This window comes from Colletotrichum fioriniae (assembly GCF_027942845.1).
Source record: "Colletotrichum fioriniae strain IMI 355084 chromosome Unknown scaffold_13, whole genome shotgun sequence".
In the NCBI taxonomy this organism is placed as follows: domain Eukaryota; kingdom Fungi; phylum Ascomycota; class Sordariomycetes; order Glomerellales; family Glomerellaceae; genus Colletotrichum; species Colletotrichum fioriniae.
In genome coordinates this window covers 1,202,266-1,217,225 of record NW_027076849.1, presented here as the reverse complement: position 1 = coordinate 1,217,225, position 14,960 = coordinate 1,202,266, and the positions used below count along the sequence as shown (strand labels likewise).

Sequence of the window (14,960 nt, the reverse complement as noted above, 5' to 3'; positions counted from 1 at the left end):
CCGCTGCCAAAAGAGGATGCAAGCATTGCAGCAGGCATCTGGAACAGATTAGCCCTTTGAATATCTGCCTCCCTGCTCTCGGTAGCCTCGAGCCCTTGGTTACACTCCATTATGCGACTATTCGGTGACCTTGACGCCCATCATTCGTGGCATAACGGATGGCCTTTTCGACATTGCTGAGTTTACGCGCCCTCTTTCTATCGCCCGGCTATGGTTCAAGAACGCCATTTCAGAGTTTGTCGTTACTTCTCTTTCCTTCTTTTCGACATATGTGCTGTGGGTTCGCGTGTAGGCTGCCTTCTTCTCAAGACTGCCTCATACCGGGCAGGGAACTTTCAAACCTCGTCAGGCGTTCGAGGATGAAGATGAGCCGCATGTAGTACTCCTCATCTTCGCCAACGCGATAGGGATAGGATTCTAAGAGAATGTCAACGCTGAGCTTTCTTCGTGTTCGTCGCATTCAGAAGATGTAACCGGAAACCGTTACCCACCATCGCCGGTTGTGACCGTCCGTGGCGGGATATGGAAAGCCAAGAATGAGGCACTCGAAGCAGAAGCCAGTGAAGAAATGACGATCACTACTGAGATCCAGAATACTTTGCACATGTCGACATCAATATGATATTGAGCGATTCAGTCCCGCCAGACTGCCTCTTGGTCTCGGAGGCCTTTACCTGTGCTCGGAGAGGTCTTGCCTCGTCAATCGTCTTTGCCGTAACACTATAAATATCCTGCCACAGACCCCTCGGATAGGAAGCCTCGCCAGCTTGAGCATGAATTTGCCCTCTGCCCCGCAGTTGTGCATTCAGGCAGATCATGTTGCGAGATGTGTTCCACAGATGTGCAACGTTGGTGTCTGGCAACGCTTGATACCTATCCATATCTATATTATCACGTACCACAACTGCTGATTTCCAAAGGATGTCTCTCAAGCCTAGGTATCATCATACTCGTATACGAGCCCGAATACACACTAAGATCCAAGAGACTCCCTGTGCTATATCTATCTTTTTAGGACCTAGGTAGTTAGAAGCTCCGTTGTTATAATATACTTATATCGTCCCCATAGCACAAACCCTCTTATTTGTTATATAGAAAACTAAGGACTAGTATTAGTAGGGCGACTATTAGGACGAGCATGTTACTCTTATTTACCTAGCCTCCTAGTCTAGACCGAATAGTAGCTTTATAAAGGTATTAGAAAGGGCTTTAGGAGAGTTAAACTACGCCGTGTAATTAGAGCGAATGTCCTATTCGGACAGGAGTAGATTATATTTCGCAACGTATCGATAATGCTAGTGCTTAAGACCGAGGCGCTCTCGTAATAATATATAATAAAACCCTTAAGCAAAGAGGTTTCCTAACTCCAAGTACTCTCACATTGGTATACGAGTCAGAATATCCATCTAGACCCGAGAGACTCTATGAAGCCATTACTTTATAACTAGCCAACCTCCTTACATTACCCCCTCGTCATACTATACATAGTAAGGGAGCTTCCAAGAGGCTCACCAGCATCACATGGACAGAGCAAATGCGCCACGAGAAGAATGACCCCCCTACTCATTTGGACAAAGGGTGGGTTTATAAAGTCACGCTGGGGAGGCAAGAAGTACGTGAATAAGCAACGCGTTGGGCCAGGAAACAAGAACTCGCAGTTGGGTAGATTCTTCTACTCAGTCACGCTGCACCTTGAGAGTCAATACCTCTTCGATAGCTATCGCTGCCTCGTCCGGCAAGTCTTGAGTCTGCCTTCATGATTCCTCCGTCAGCCACTTCATCTATCGTACCCATACCAAGGCGAACCAGAGCCATAAGATTTGAGGAAAGGAAACGCACAACCAGTTAGGGTGACCTATCAAAAGGGCAGATTGACTTCCAAGGCTACATCCCGCTATCTGGATCCATTCTACAAGCCAGCCTCAGAGCCTCATTCTCCTTCTCATCCTCATCCTCCTCGCTCAAGACCATGACCCAATCATACGAAAGCAGCCTCACAAAAGAGGCTCACAAAATAGAAGGGGTGTCTCATCTGCCTCATCTGCCTCATCTGCCTCACCTAACCTACCATATCTACACTTCCACCTCTGACCCCCTACACCTTGCACACCTTCACACAATTGCACATTTGCTTCACGCGCCGATACGCGCTGATAATCAGGCACCGATGAAAAACACCAGGCCCAAACACGCCCTCTCCGCTGACCACCCTCCCCAACGAGGCGGGGGCTAGAAAAGTGCAACTTGGGCTGGACTCGAATCCTGACCTACACACACCATCACGATTCTTGCACATTGCTGCATCATGTACGGGGTAAAGTACCCATAAGGCAAAGACAGTCTCAAGACTATGAAAAAAACCTGGGTAGCTTTTCCCACCTTGCTCAAGATTCCCATCAACTGTTGCATAAACCCTAGTGGTGACATACTACACCGTCTCCCTCCGTCTTTCGTATCGCGAGAAACCACACCAAGTTGTATCAGCTCAACTACAGCATCAGCACCAATATCATCGGCCAGCCCGACAACGATACTCCACGGTTCTCACCTGCAAAACAATAATAGGGTAGACAGCCCCTCGTCGCTGATGTAAGAAAACCACATCCATCTATCCATCTGCCCGTCTCTACCCTTTCCCCCACGGCACAACCCTCAAAAACCTACCTGCAGAATACCCCTTCCAAAGCTGATGTAAGACGGTCCTAGCCTCGCCACCGAGAAGACCAGGCAAGCAAGACAAGCCGGGCTCGGCCCCAAACACACAAGTCCTGACCCTTCCTCACCTCTCACTCTCAGCATTCTCAGCCCTGACACGCTCAACGACAGTCCCAGGTTTTACGTTTCCTAAAATGAAATCCCAAAACCAGAGAACCAGTCTTAAACATGCAAAATGTTTCCCTCAGCTTCCTTCCCTAATCCAACGCGCCTCGCCCACCACACGCAACCATCATCCAATCCCGACGCAATCCTCTTTCCGCCGACCAATCGATGCACTCCAGAGTCCAATCCCCCAATTTGACTCTCCCATTGGCCCAGATATTCAATAATCATGTCTGGATGCCTAACATCAAAGACAAACAGTGGAGACCAAATAGGCTTTGGGACAGTTCAGGGCAACAACAAGACGGCAGAAGAGGAAGGGGAAAGCGGCCTGGCCTGACCTTCTGGCCTGGCCGCTCGCGCCCCAGGCCTGCATCTCGATTCTGTACTCTGCGGTGCGGGAGAAACCACCCTTCGCGGCTTCGCCTTGTGCTTTCGTACCTTCGTGCCTTCTCCCCTCCTTCCCGTCCGCCCTCCCATTCCGCCCTGCGGGCTACATCGTGTGCTTACACGTCACAACGGGGGTTCTTGTTTATCAGATCAGGCTCGGCGGCAGAGAGGTCGCGAACGCGGCCCTCCTCAAGATGGCCGCTGTGTTACCACACAGGCCTGCACCATTACCAATTCCTACCAGCGACCACGAGATGGTTGACAATGCCATAGACGGCCCTTGAGTACCATAGACCACCGTCACAACGTGAAGCCAAATGGTGGGAGCAGATGGAAGCAAGGCCTTTGATGGGCCGCCCCGTCTGGCCATCTATCCGGCTCCGGATGCCCGATACCGCATGTCCATCCCGTGCCGCCGACCAATGGCCCCAAGTTCATCAGTACAACATGCCGGATTCTCCAGTCACGCATACCGTTTATCTCTCTCTAATGCAGGACTCCCCTTTGGAAAGGAAAACCTTTGAGTCGTGGGGATAGGATAAAGCCCAGGGCCCAGTAACAACCCCCAGGCGAAGATCAGCGTACACTTGTACGGATGCTACGTAAAAAAGGACCACCCCTCGGATATGCTTTCTCTGTACTGTCAGCCATACAGCTCGCGGTGAGCAGCCGGTTGGCTGGAAGCCTTGCCAACCGCCGCGCTCGGAAGGGAAAGGGAGGGGTCATGTTCTTCTATTCAGTCTATGGTCAATTCTGCTTCGCGAAGCAACATGTCCATCATCCATCCCGAGAACCATTGGAGAGGAGACGCATATGTAGAAGCAGGCTATAAGGCAACAAGAAGGAAATAAGGTAGACGTTCCGGTCTCTCAGACCGGGGAGACGGGCTCGCGTGGAGGGATGGACATGCAGAACCAGAGAGGGAGTGAGGACGTGCAGCTCGGCGCTTGTCGAACGCCCAATAAACGCAGCGGTGGAGACCTTTCCCAGACAAGAGGCGCTCACGCACTCTGAAAGGGAGGGGGGAGACGAGGAAACCGAAAGAGAAGGGGGGTTACGGGCGGGAGAATGTAAGCCCAGTATCAGATGCGGCGGCTGTGCGCAGGTGGGATGATGTGATGTGATGGGATCGAAATCGCGGGGTTCGATTCGCTTGGTGGGGGTTGCCCGCGCATGAGACCCTCAAACCCCCCCCTCGACTCTGTTACGTTTCTTCGTGAGGGTCACCTGGAGGCATCATGGTGTTGCCATCGAGATTTTGAATTGATGAGGTCTGGACGCGTCTGTGAAACTCTTTCATCAAAGACAGGCTTTCGGACCTCAAAGCTGCCCAAAGATTTCCTCAATTGAACAGCTCATCGCAAGGATGGAAGCTGTAGTAAGGAATCGGAGAGCTGTTCAGGCCAAGGTTGTCGAGAAAGCACCTCACCGCCACAAAAGGCAGCGATGTCCCAGCAAAAATAGACCTCGAGCACAGCCCAGGCTCTGTGAGAACCGCAGACTAGCAAGCTAGCGATAGACCGGCTTCAGTCCATGCAGGAGCTTTGCCCTATTCCCGACGAAAATGCCTCTTTCCTCAACACCGTTTCCTTGGAAAGATCGCCAACTGGGCATTGCAAGATGCATCGACCTTATCCACAGGATGACTGACAAAGTGGTCGACCGCAGACAAGTTCCTGGATTTTTCTCCTAGAGATGGGATGGCATCCCATGCCCTTCCCAAGTTGAGGGTGGTAACCGGCGGCTGTCATTGGAGACGTTAATGGGAATCTGTTGGCGCGGTATCCGCTTTGTGGTCAGAGACGGGAAAATTCCCTCCCTCCAACTGACCCGGCAGTCACTTCGCGAATCTTATCGTTGATAGGCTATCGGCCGGGTCCCTGGAGTAAGGTGTCACTGGTACACAGTATTGGCAGAACGTTTGCTGGGAACTCCCGGCTGTCGTGGCGCAACTTGAGCGGTTTTCTCCTGAAGATTTTCACGGGAGTGTTGGAGGCCATTCCCTGAAGAGTTTCGGCAATGGCGAAGCGGACGGGATGCTCTTCTGCTCAGAAAATGGCCACCCAGCGCAGACACGTATCGGAATCTTCCGTAGCTCAAGGCCGTTGGCCGCTCACTTCTCAGTCTCACCTCACTCACTCAGCGACAGTCTGTCTGACTGGCAGCGACTGCTCAGGTTGACCCGAAGAGCGAGCAGGCTGCTGCATCTCTGACGGCCGATCGCTGCCCCGCACCAATCCGATCGAGCTACAACCCATAACAAGGAGGGATGAAAGCGTCGTGATCGACCAAAGGCTGAAGGCAGCTTTTGGTGCTGCCTTGCTGGAGATAGAGACCAAGTGCTCCAGAAACGGATTGCCATGCCGAAGCCTCACAAGGAAATGCCTTAACAGAAGCTGTTAAACTTGGTCGGATATCCACACCAGTGCGGCACCAGCCAGCTGATCATCCGCAGTGGAGAAGACGGACCTAGGCCCGCTCGCGCACGAGACAAGACGAGACGGGACGATTCGGTTCCTCTCGAACTATTGGCCCAGACGGTGCTGACCGCTAAAACGTGAAACCCCTTCACCACCGACTGACTGCCAAGAACCAGTGATAAACAGCAAGTGTCAAGCTTGGTGATGGTGCTGAGGGGTAAGAAGCCACTCGTTACCCCTCGTGCCTGGGATATCACTGTAATAATCCCCGAATATCAACGCCAAAGAGCGGTTCGAGGTCATTGTCCGTTGACATTCATGCCCTTGGCCAGGATATCTCGGCCAGCATGATTCGGGCACCGTATCTCCCTCAATGCGGCATCTGCTCCTGGAAAATCTTCCGCCCATGGGTTCCTACTCGTCGTGACTTGTCTAGCTGCAGATGAAGCCTCTGTCTGACTGGCCGAGAAGGCGTTCCAATTTTCGTCTGATTTCTTCGCGGGAGACGGTCTAATTGTTCTTCTTTCTGGGTCTCTTGGACCAATAACAAGCGGATCCGGACCCCCTCCTCATGTAGTAGAAGTGCAAGTCCAAGGTGTATTTCACGTGGAAGGGGACGAAAAAAAAAAATTGCGAGTCGAGTTTTTGCACATGTCGGTCGCCGTTCTGACCCTCAACCACAAAGTATCCAGAAGGGGGCGCCTCTGTCTCTAGATTGGGAGCTGTGATGCTCAGAGTTCGTACCTGCTTCCGACCTTCCTGGTGGTCACAGACACGCGACCTCGCGTAGTGACGGCGATCTCATCACGAGTGAGAAGACGTGGGATGCAACAACGCGGAGGATGGAAGATGGCATGCTAAGACACATGTCCTGAGAGTCGGATGGTCTGAAAGTCGAATGGTTTGTGATATTGTGTGATGGTTGATGCAGAGAGCCCGACTGGGAACTGTGGATGGAGTCATGCACACACTTTGCGGTGGTCGCCGTTACTGGTCGACTGCGACCCTGAAAGGCCGCCGGTCTCTGGCTCAGTCGTAGACATTGGATGACACGACGAGCTAGAGGGCGAATTCGGAGACATTGCAGATATGCCGGCCTTGGTAGCGGGCAAAGTATCCAGCGACTTTAACGACTCCACAGGCCAATGTCGAAACCCTGGCGGCCTCCATTGGCCATTGACGAATACTATGCGAATACTGCGAGTAAGTCGTCAGATTATGAACTGCCATCGTTGCCGAAAGATGCAGGGCAGAGGTAATAATGCGTAATAAACAGCTGTGGATGCACCTGCAAACGAAGCACGTTGGAACAATGTCGGCCAAAGGCCTGTGAAAGGGCTTTCCGAGGCAAGTGTTTGAGACAGAGCCGACACCAGTTGTGAAAGGGTGTGTAAGTCTCCCCAGACCTGAAAGATCCCTCGTAGGGCTAGGTATGGCTGACGATGTTCAGGCTAGTTGCGATCTTGCTGTTCTTGAGGATGACGTTGCTCCAAGTCGATGGAAGCCGGAGACGTGATGGCTGAGAACAAGTCTGCTGTCGTCCCGTCTCGTCTGCCACTTTCTAGGCTCTGCAGCTAGAAGACGAAGCGGGCACGGTGGAATGGTTGTCGTTGATTACCTAGTCCCCTTGGGGGTTCGCAAGATGATCACGGCCATGTGGCGCCGTCTGCTCTGGGGCCTGCGGCCTGCGGCCAGTGTGGCCAGTGGCCTGCCAGAGTCTTTGCGCGTTCCCGGCGGAAAGCTCGAATAATAGCTGATGGGCACGGGCAAAAGTTGGCTAGCCTCGTATGGCATATCGACCCGGGGTACGGCGCACCCATGACTTTGCTGGCGACGTTTCTTTGGCTGTGGCCGGGTAGGTCTGATATCATGGCAAGACCAGACCAGGCCACGAAATACGTTTGGGTAGTTGGTCATCTGTACTACTTGGTCGCCATCATCGTTGTATCGCCGTTGGGCTTCATTCCTTGGTTTTTCTTCCCTTTCGTTCCATGGGCTGCTTGTATCCGTAGACTGATGACGGATGAGAGGTTGGGCATCGAATTGATCGAGTGCCATGATCCAAAAATCGATGGGGAAACGGTTTGGGTTGGGAGAGAGTTGGAGGAGGAGGGAGGGGTGGTTGGGCTAGCGTGGAGACGGTGCGCTTCTGGTCAGACGGTGACAGCTCAACTTTTGCTGCGCTTGTTGTGTTCGCTGCTGGGAAGGTCCTCGTAGGCCCTGGGCATCTCCCGAACGTACCTGCCTCCATTAGGTAAGCGAGCGATGTACGTACTTCTGCGGTTGTACCTTCTTGCTGGTAAGAGGGGAACTTCCATAAGTTTGGAAGGAGTGAGAGTTAGGTCCATCGTGAGTTGACGGAGGAAGACACGGCACCGGAGGACGGGGCACCAGTGCCCGAAAGACCCGCTTTTATCGCAAACGGTGGTCAAACGAGGTGTTTGTTCACCGCCAGATGGCCCCGGACAATCGCCCGCAGTGCGTGTCATCAAGCCGAATGGGCGGTGCTGATGGAGTCAAGCAAAAGTAGGTAGAAGAGCTCGCTTCCAAGGCCCTGCTGGGCAACTGGGCCTGGGCATTACCTCAGCAACGTCTGACAGATGCGTTTGAAATCGTGTTTTCCATGTTGCCAAATATGGCTCGGGTGGCTCTATCAGCTTCCAATTGATGTATCCGTACTGTAGCATGACCCGGAAGAAAATAGAAGATTCAGAAAACCCCCCGGATGGTCAGACAATGATTTGATGCAACACAACTGTCTTTCCGAAAGCCTCCGGTTTGGAGGTTCAGGTTCGCGTTCGCCGAGCAGACCAGAGGAAACACAGCCTCCAGTTCGCAGAACGATGGATTACACTATCAGCAAGGTCTCTTTAGACTCGGACAGATGATTGCTTAGCGTGTACCTAAAGAGCCGTTTTGTTAAGCACCAACGGGCATCCCCTAAGTTGTTGATTGAGTTTGTCATTCATGGTGCGCTATCCTCGGGAAACGGGACGTTTTGGCGTCCTCTCCAACCAAGCACGCCCAAGGTTCCTGCTTGAAAACGGACGAACGTTTCAAAGGGCGGCCAGCTGCAGCGTTGGAGGCTGAACGGGTGCCAGGTGCCACTTTGTGTTCACAGGCCGCGCTGTTGCCACTCAACCACTAAAGGGAGGAGCAGACGAACGGTGCGCGACAAACGGCGGAGCGAGGTAAGGTACTTGGTTGACCAAAGTCCGAAGTACTCTTGTCCATAGTACGTGGACATCGCCCCTCAACCCCTCACGAGGCAAAGTACCCACGACTTTACGTACGTGCCACCGCCTACTTCCAATTGTCCACTGCCACATCCTTCTCGCCTTCCTTCCTCCACTGTTGCTTGCACTTTGCAGTGCAATTGCGGTGCCTTGATGCTTCCTCCCTGGCCTGATGCTGGTACCAGGCAGGTGCTCCTGGGTGCTGGTGTTGCCGCTGCCCAATCGACAAGGCGAACAAGCGTTTACGGTACCATGCCATCCCTAATTCATCAATTCCCATCCAACTGCATTCCCAGCTTCTCGCGGTTACAACCACAGCATTACACTCGGCTCTCATGGATCCAGCGAACAAAAGACGAAGTACGCGAAACCCGCGCTCCTGTATTTTTGCCCCTCGAGGAAACAGAGATTTCGTTTTACCCTTCCGTCGACAAGAAACTCCCCGTCTCCTCCGAGAGGCGCTGAAGGCTAGAATGATTCAGGTTGACTCATCCATCGTCATATTTGCCCCATACTCTGGTTCCTCCAGCCGAGGCGCAGCATGGAAGTTGTCGTCGGCATCTTCGTCAAAGTTGCGCGATGGCTCCCTTGGATCTCGGAAGATATCCTGACGCAGTACAGCACTTGGCGGGCTGAAGCTGTATCTCCTACACCGCAAAGAGCAAGGCGAAGTGCATTGTTGCTTCCATCGTTTGGGTTCGATTTTCCTTCCCCAACCACCCCACCATCGGTACTCTCCTTCACCGTATCCAGGGCCGCCATGAGCGATCGACTTTAAGGCGGGAGCCCATGTGCCGTCCCTGTCGCTCATCACCTGAAGGGTTCGGTTCGTGGCCGACCTCTTGCGGCTCCATGCCCATACAGTACCATGCCACCATGCCTGCCAGCTAAACAAGTCTCCCCGACAACGCGAGACCTCTATTCAGTAAAAGGCACGAGAGAAACCGAGACGGCCCATAAGCCACCGATACGGGCAGGTCTCAGGGGTTCCGCATACGTCAGGCGTTGCGTATCATGGCTCAGCTCCGCCGGGGGGTTCAGTCATTTACTATCCAATCCGCCCCCGCGGCCGCCTACCACAGCTGCAGCAAGCCACCGCAAGCTGCTGTACTCTGCCCGTTTGGGCGACGGACGACGCGGGTCGGACAGAGAGGGAAACAGGGCCTGTCCGCCGTCGTGGAAGCAGAGAGAAGGACACAGACAGGACACCGGTCGGTACCAGTCTCCAGACAGGGAGCGGGACGGACTTCAGCGGCGGGTTACGCAAAGAAGGACGAGACCGATGACAAGCCGGGTACGACGGTGCCCCGACTGGCAGACCTCGGACTTTAGGTCTCTGTGCGCTTGTCCGTCTGGGGTTAAGAATAGGCGGTTGAACAGAACAGACTCAAGCTGCGGTCCGTGGAAAGGCGAAAAATCAAAAGACCAGCACGATGTCTGAGGTTCGACGACGACAAATGCGGTACGGAGCGAGTACCAGAGACAGAGTGGTGGCACCGATGGACGAGCAAGCAGTAGAGTCACCGTGGTCATCCATCCACAACAAGCCTTACCCGCTGGGCACGCCGCACATCACACCCACTCCAGCCCCTCCAGAAGCCCAGTCCCCCCTCCTCTTCTAGGGGGAGAATAAGACGTGGGATCCCTTTCCAGTCAGAGACAGCATCATCAGCCAAGGCCAGAACCGTCTCACCTGGCTACAAGCACCATCCGTTCGCCCCCGTTTGTGCTGTACCGCATGCGAGAAGCGTATCAGTTGCCGTCTTGTGTGGAATTGTAGTTGCAGCTGTTGATAGGCTACCGTCTGTGTGCAACAGCCCTGGCAGTCTGCTTATAACTGATTAACCACACCTCTTGAAGAGGGAAGACTGGCACACTGGTTGAATGATAGCCTTAACACAGTCAAGCCTCCATCTGACTGGGAGATGACTGGTCAAATCAGATGGTGACGGCAGAGCCAGAAGGGAATTTGGGTGTGGTGGTTGGGAGGCATGTACCGTCGGTTCAGATTCTCACGCAGCATCTGAACAGCAGCAAGAAAGCCAGAATGACAGAGAGGGAGGTTCCCTGAGACTCCGTTTCGCTGGATTGAAACGGAGTGCCACAAAACTGAGGCTGATCCGCACTTCGGTTTGCGCTAGTGGCTGTCAGCCGTTTTGACTGGTGGACGTTCCGCTACAGATGCTGGCCTTTTCGTCCAACCAGCAATGGCCCAGACCCAGCCATCGACCGCCGTCTTGACCAGTCATGGTGGCCTCTCCCCCTCCTTTTCGCCCAAAAGCCCGTGACCTCATCGTCAGTCAAGTGCACCTGCGAATACTCGGTCTCCAATACTTGGCCAGCCCCTCGTGCTGTCAAGTCACGTCCTCAGTCCGCCATCCTCGTCTCTACTACAGTAGAATAGTACGAATACGTACCACTGGATGGCCTTTTCCAGGTCCCGACTCGCCGAGAATACCGCAGTCAAGGTACACGAGCCGGACGGGAAACACAGAGCACACCAGACTCCATCTTCGCAGCTCTCGCCCGGTCTGGCCACCTCAGAATCAGAACCAAAAAAATGACAAGCAATGGGGGCATTTGTCTTGGGTGTTGGACCGTTTGGGCACCCGATTTCGTCACAGACTCACTCACAGTATGTGAGTAGGTACCTAGGTACTCATCCTCTTCCGGATCACCTCAAGCTGCCCGTACTGAATCACGGATATCTGTAAGGTGAGGTAAAGCACTTAAACCTGTACGTATCATCTGACCCTCAATCCGTATCTTCCAGCGAGAATAACATGAGGAAGGTACATGCGTCTTGTACCGAGGGACGTATCGTCGACCCCAGGCTCTGCGACCCACCGTCCACGGACCTGTACCCACTTTAACCCACCGCGCCTTCCACGTCCCACGCTCGCACCGGCTCGCTCTCGACTGACAGGACGGAAACGCCCTGATGTACCTTAGGTAGGTACCTTACGTACCTATGTACCCAAGTACCTTACTCCGTACCTATCTTTGCTATGGACCATCGGCTGTCCATTCATCAATCGTCCACCCGTGTCAATCCACAACCCACAATCCAACCATCCATCTGCCATCCATCATCCATCGTTGCCATCCACCCACGCATCTGAGGACCCTCTCTTCGCAAGTCGCATGGTGCGCCCAAAGTCACTTTTTTCCCTCTTTGCCTTTCTAATCCTCAGTCATTCAGCGTCCAAAAGTCTCTCCGCTCTTCCAGTCATCGCTCGTCTCGGCTCCTAGCAAGCATCCCAGTGCCTGGGAAGTCTACCGCTGTCAAAAGTCACTCGAGTCTGGTCCCCATATCCGCCTCCGTTTCCTCCTGGGCCTCTGGAGATCCTCCCGTTACCTATTTGGCACGCCTTCCCCCCCCTTCTCCATCTCGTCTTTCGCTTGAGCTGCCCGTCCAACGCAACTTGCGAACATCAACCCACGAAAACAACTCCACTTGCGTACTGGACACTGGTTGCGCTGCTGCACCTCGAGGGGAAAGCCCAGAGATAGGAGCCACGACCCACGATCGACCACCCGTCCGACTCTGGCCCTCGCCCTCGCCCTACGCATCCGGCTGCTTCTCTCTCGCCCTCTTTTGCCATCCATATCCGCATCTGCATCTCTTACCTCTGCTCTCCTCTATTTGCCTCTCACACTCTCTCTTACTCGATTCACAACTCTGAACCATAACATCATCACCTCAACTTAGCGATACCCAACCTTCCGTTCCGCCTTACCTGATCCTCCTTTTTGCCTCTTCCCTCACAGTACATCACTTGTCGCGACTTCACTTCAGCCTACATACTACCTTACTACTACTTCTACTTACTACGGTACTTCCTTGACCTTTCTGCTCCCTCAACATTCCGTTTGAGGAACCCCCTTTCCGCTCTGGATTCAAGCTTCGCGCCGGGTACCGCGGTCCCGAAAACTTGACAACAACTCCCAACAGCCTGCTGCAATTGCAACGGGTAATCCACACAGCCTCGAGTACATAATCACCACCGCCTCAATGCAACAATAGCCTCGTCGTCCGCACAGAGACCGACAGGAACCAGACCGCAAGCAACGCCTTGCAGTCTTTTGACCATCACCACAGCCTTGATTTGATCATCAGTCGCTCTCTGACCACCGTCGAACTGGATTCACGAGCCCCCAAACCAACGTCACACCGCCATCAGATATCTCCATCATGTCCGCTTTGCCACCCGATCCGTACAAGATCTTGGGCGTTTCCAAAGATGCACAACTCGCAGAAATTCGAAGTGCCCACCGAAAGCTCGTCCTCAAATGCCACCCCGACAAGGTCCAGGACCCGACGCTCAAGGCCCAAAAGCAAGATGAGTTCCAAAAGGTCCAACAGGCCTACGAGATCCTGAGCGACGAAAACGAGCGAGGCAAATACGATGACAATGTCAAATTGGCCGAGCTTCGCAAGGAGATGGCCAAGGGTATGTCCGCCAACACCTCGGCTCCCAGAGCGCCTGCCGCCAGATCCTACGAGGTCCGCACCGCCGAGCCCCGACCGGATACCTACAAGACGACATACCGTGCCTCCCCCGGCGGCAAGCCCATGTACTCTACCGGGTACAATTCTCGATCTTGGGACGAAGAAATTCACAGCAGATCAAATTCCATTTTCGAAGAGCCCAGAGCCCGCCGGGCTGCGAGTTACGAGAAAAGTTACGAGAAACCGTCCCGCCAAGATGACGAAAGAGATCGAGAGCGGGAACGTGAACGCAGACGTAAGGAAGAGAGGGACAGAGAACGCGAGGACCTCGCCCGTGCCGCAGACCGCAAAGAAAGGGAGCGCGAGAGGGAGCGCGAAAGAGAACGCGAAAAGGAGCGAGAACGCCAAGACCGGAAGGCTTACGAAAAGCAGCTCAAGAGGGCCGCCGAAAAGGCCGCGGCTGACAAGGAAGAGCGTCGTCAAGAACGCAAGCGTCAAGAGAAGGCCGAGAAGGAGAGAGAAAAGGACCGTAAACGCGAGGCCGAAGAGAAATCGCGTAGACACAAGCCTGCCTACATCGAAGACGATGAGTCCAACTATTTCGCCAAGTCTGAGAAGAAGAAATCAAGTAGCACCAAGGAGAAGGAGAAGGACAAGCGGTCTCGCTCGATCCCGCCTGGAGGCGCCCCTCTCCGTGAAGAGCCGCCGGTGCCGCCGGTGCCTACTATTCAGGCTGATGCCAAAGTTTCCAAATACGCCGACACCATGCTGTACGCAGCGTCATACATGGATCAGTCACGCAAGGCAGTCCACCCGGGTCTGAGCCGTGCCCAGACCTCGTACGAGCCTCGCCATGTGCCTGCCGCGGTTCCGACGCCGCCCGCTGCGATTCCTTTCGCTCCTCCTCCCATTCCTACTGTCGAGGAGGATACCAGTCGCAGATCAAAGTCGAGACGCTCCTCTGAGACCAAGACACGGGACAAGTCGAGTCATAAGAAATCATCTCCTACGAAGGAGGCACCGGTCCCGCCATCACCCAATGTTGTCGATGCCTCTCCAAGCACTCGCCACATGGCTCAGTTCGCTTCCGCGACATCTTCGCCTGCGTCCACCTCGCCGCCTAAGCACTTGGGCAGAGCGGCTACCTTCAACGATGGGTATAACCGTCCTCCTCCTGGTCCCGTCAGAGCTCAAACATTTTCTCACGTGCCTGCTGAGTCTGCCGACGTTCGGGGCCGTGGCCGTTCAAGGCTGCAGCCACAGCAGATTTTGAGCGAGGACTCTGATGATTCGGAGGAAGACCAACGTCATCAACAGAGGAGTCATCGACACAGAACGCACTCTCCCGAGGCGATGCCATACGAGACTGGCCAACGAACTCGATACACCGTCAACGCTGGAAGAGCAGTCCCAGTCGCTGCTGAGGCTGCCTACGCCTCCGCCTATCGCGACGACTCTCCTCCGAGGAAGTCCAAGCACACCGACTACTACAGTGTCCGCCCTCCCATGCCGTCTCGGGAGGCAAGCTATCAGAGTTCCAACCCGTATTTTTCCAAGGTGAAGACGGCGAGATATGATGACGTTCAGTACTCTAACATCCCGCATCGTTACCGCGATGAGTACGCAGCCTCCTACGCTTAG

At 54.0% G+C, this 14,960-nt stretch overlaps 1 protein-coding gene across 1 annotated transcript; it reads left to right on the top strand.

The window, feature by feature from the left end:
- Positions 1 to 13,061: 13,061 nt before the first annotated feature.
- N0V96_010067 (uncharacterized protein) lies at positions 13,062 to 14,960 on the top strand (the record flags this gene model as incomplete). The annotated part of the gene is made up of 1 exon (XM_053197442.2): positions 13,062 to 14,960. One exon carries the CDS (start codon positions 13,062 to 13,064, stop codon positions 14,958 to 14,960), a length of 1,899 nt encoding a protein of 632 aa, XP_053045146.1.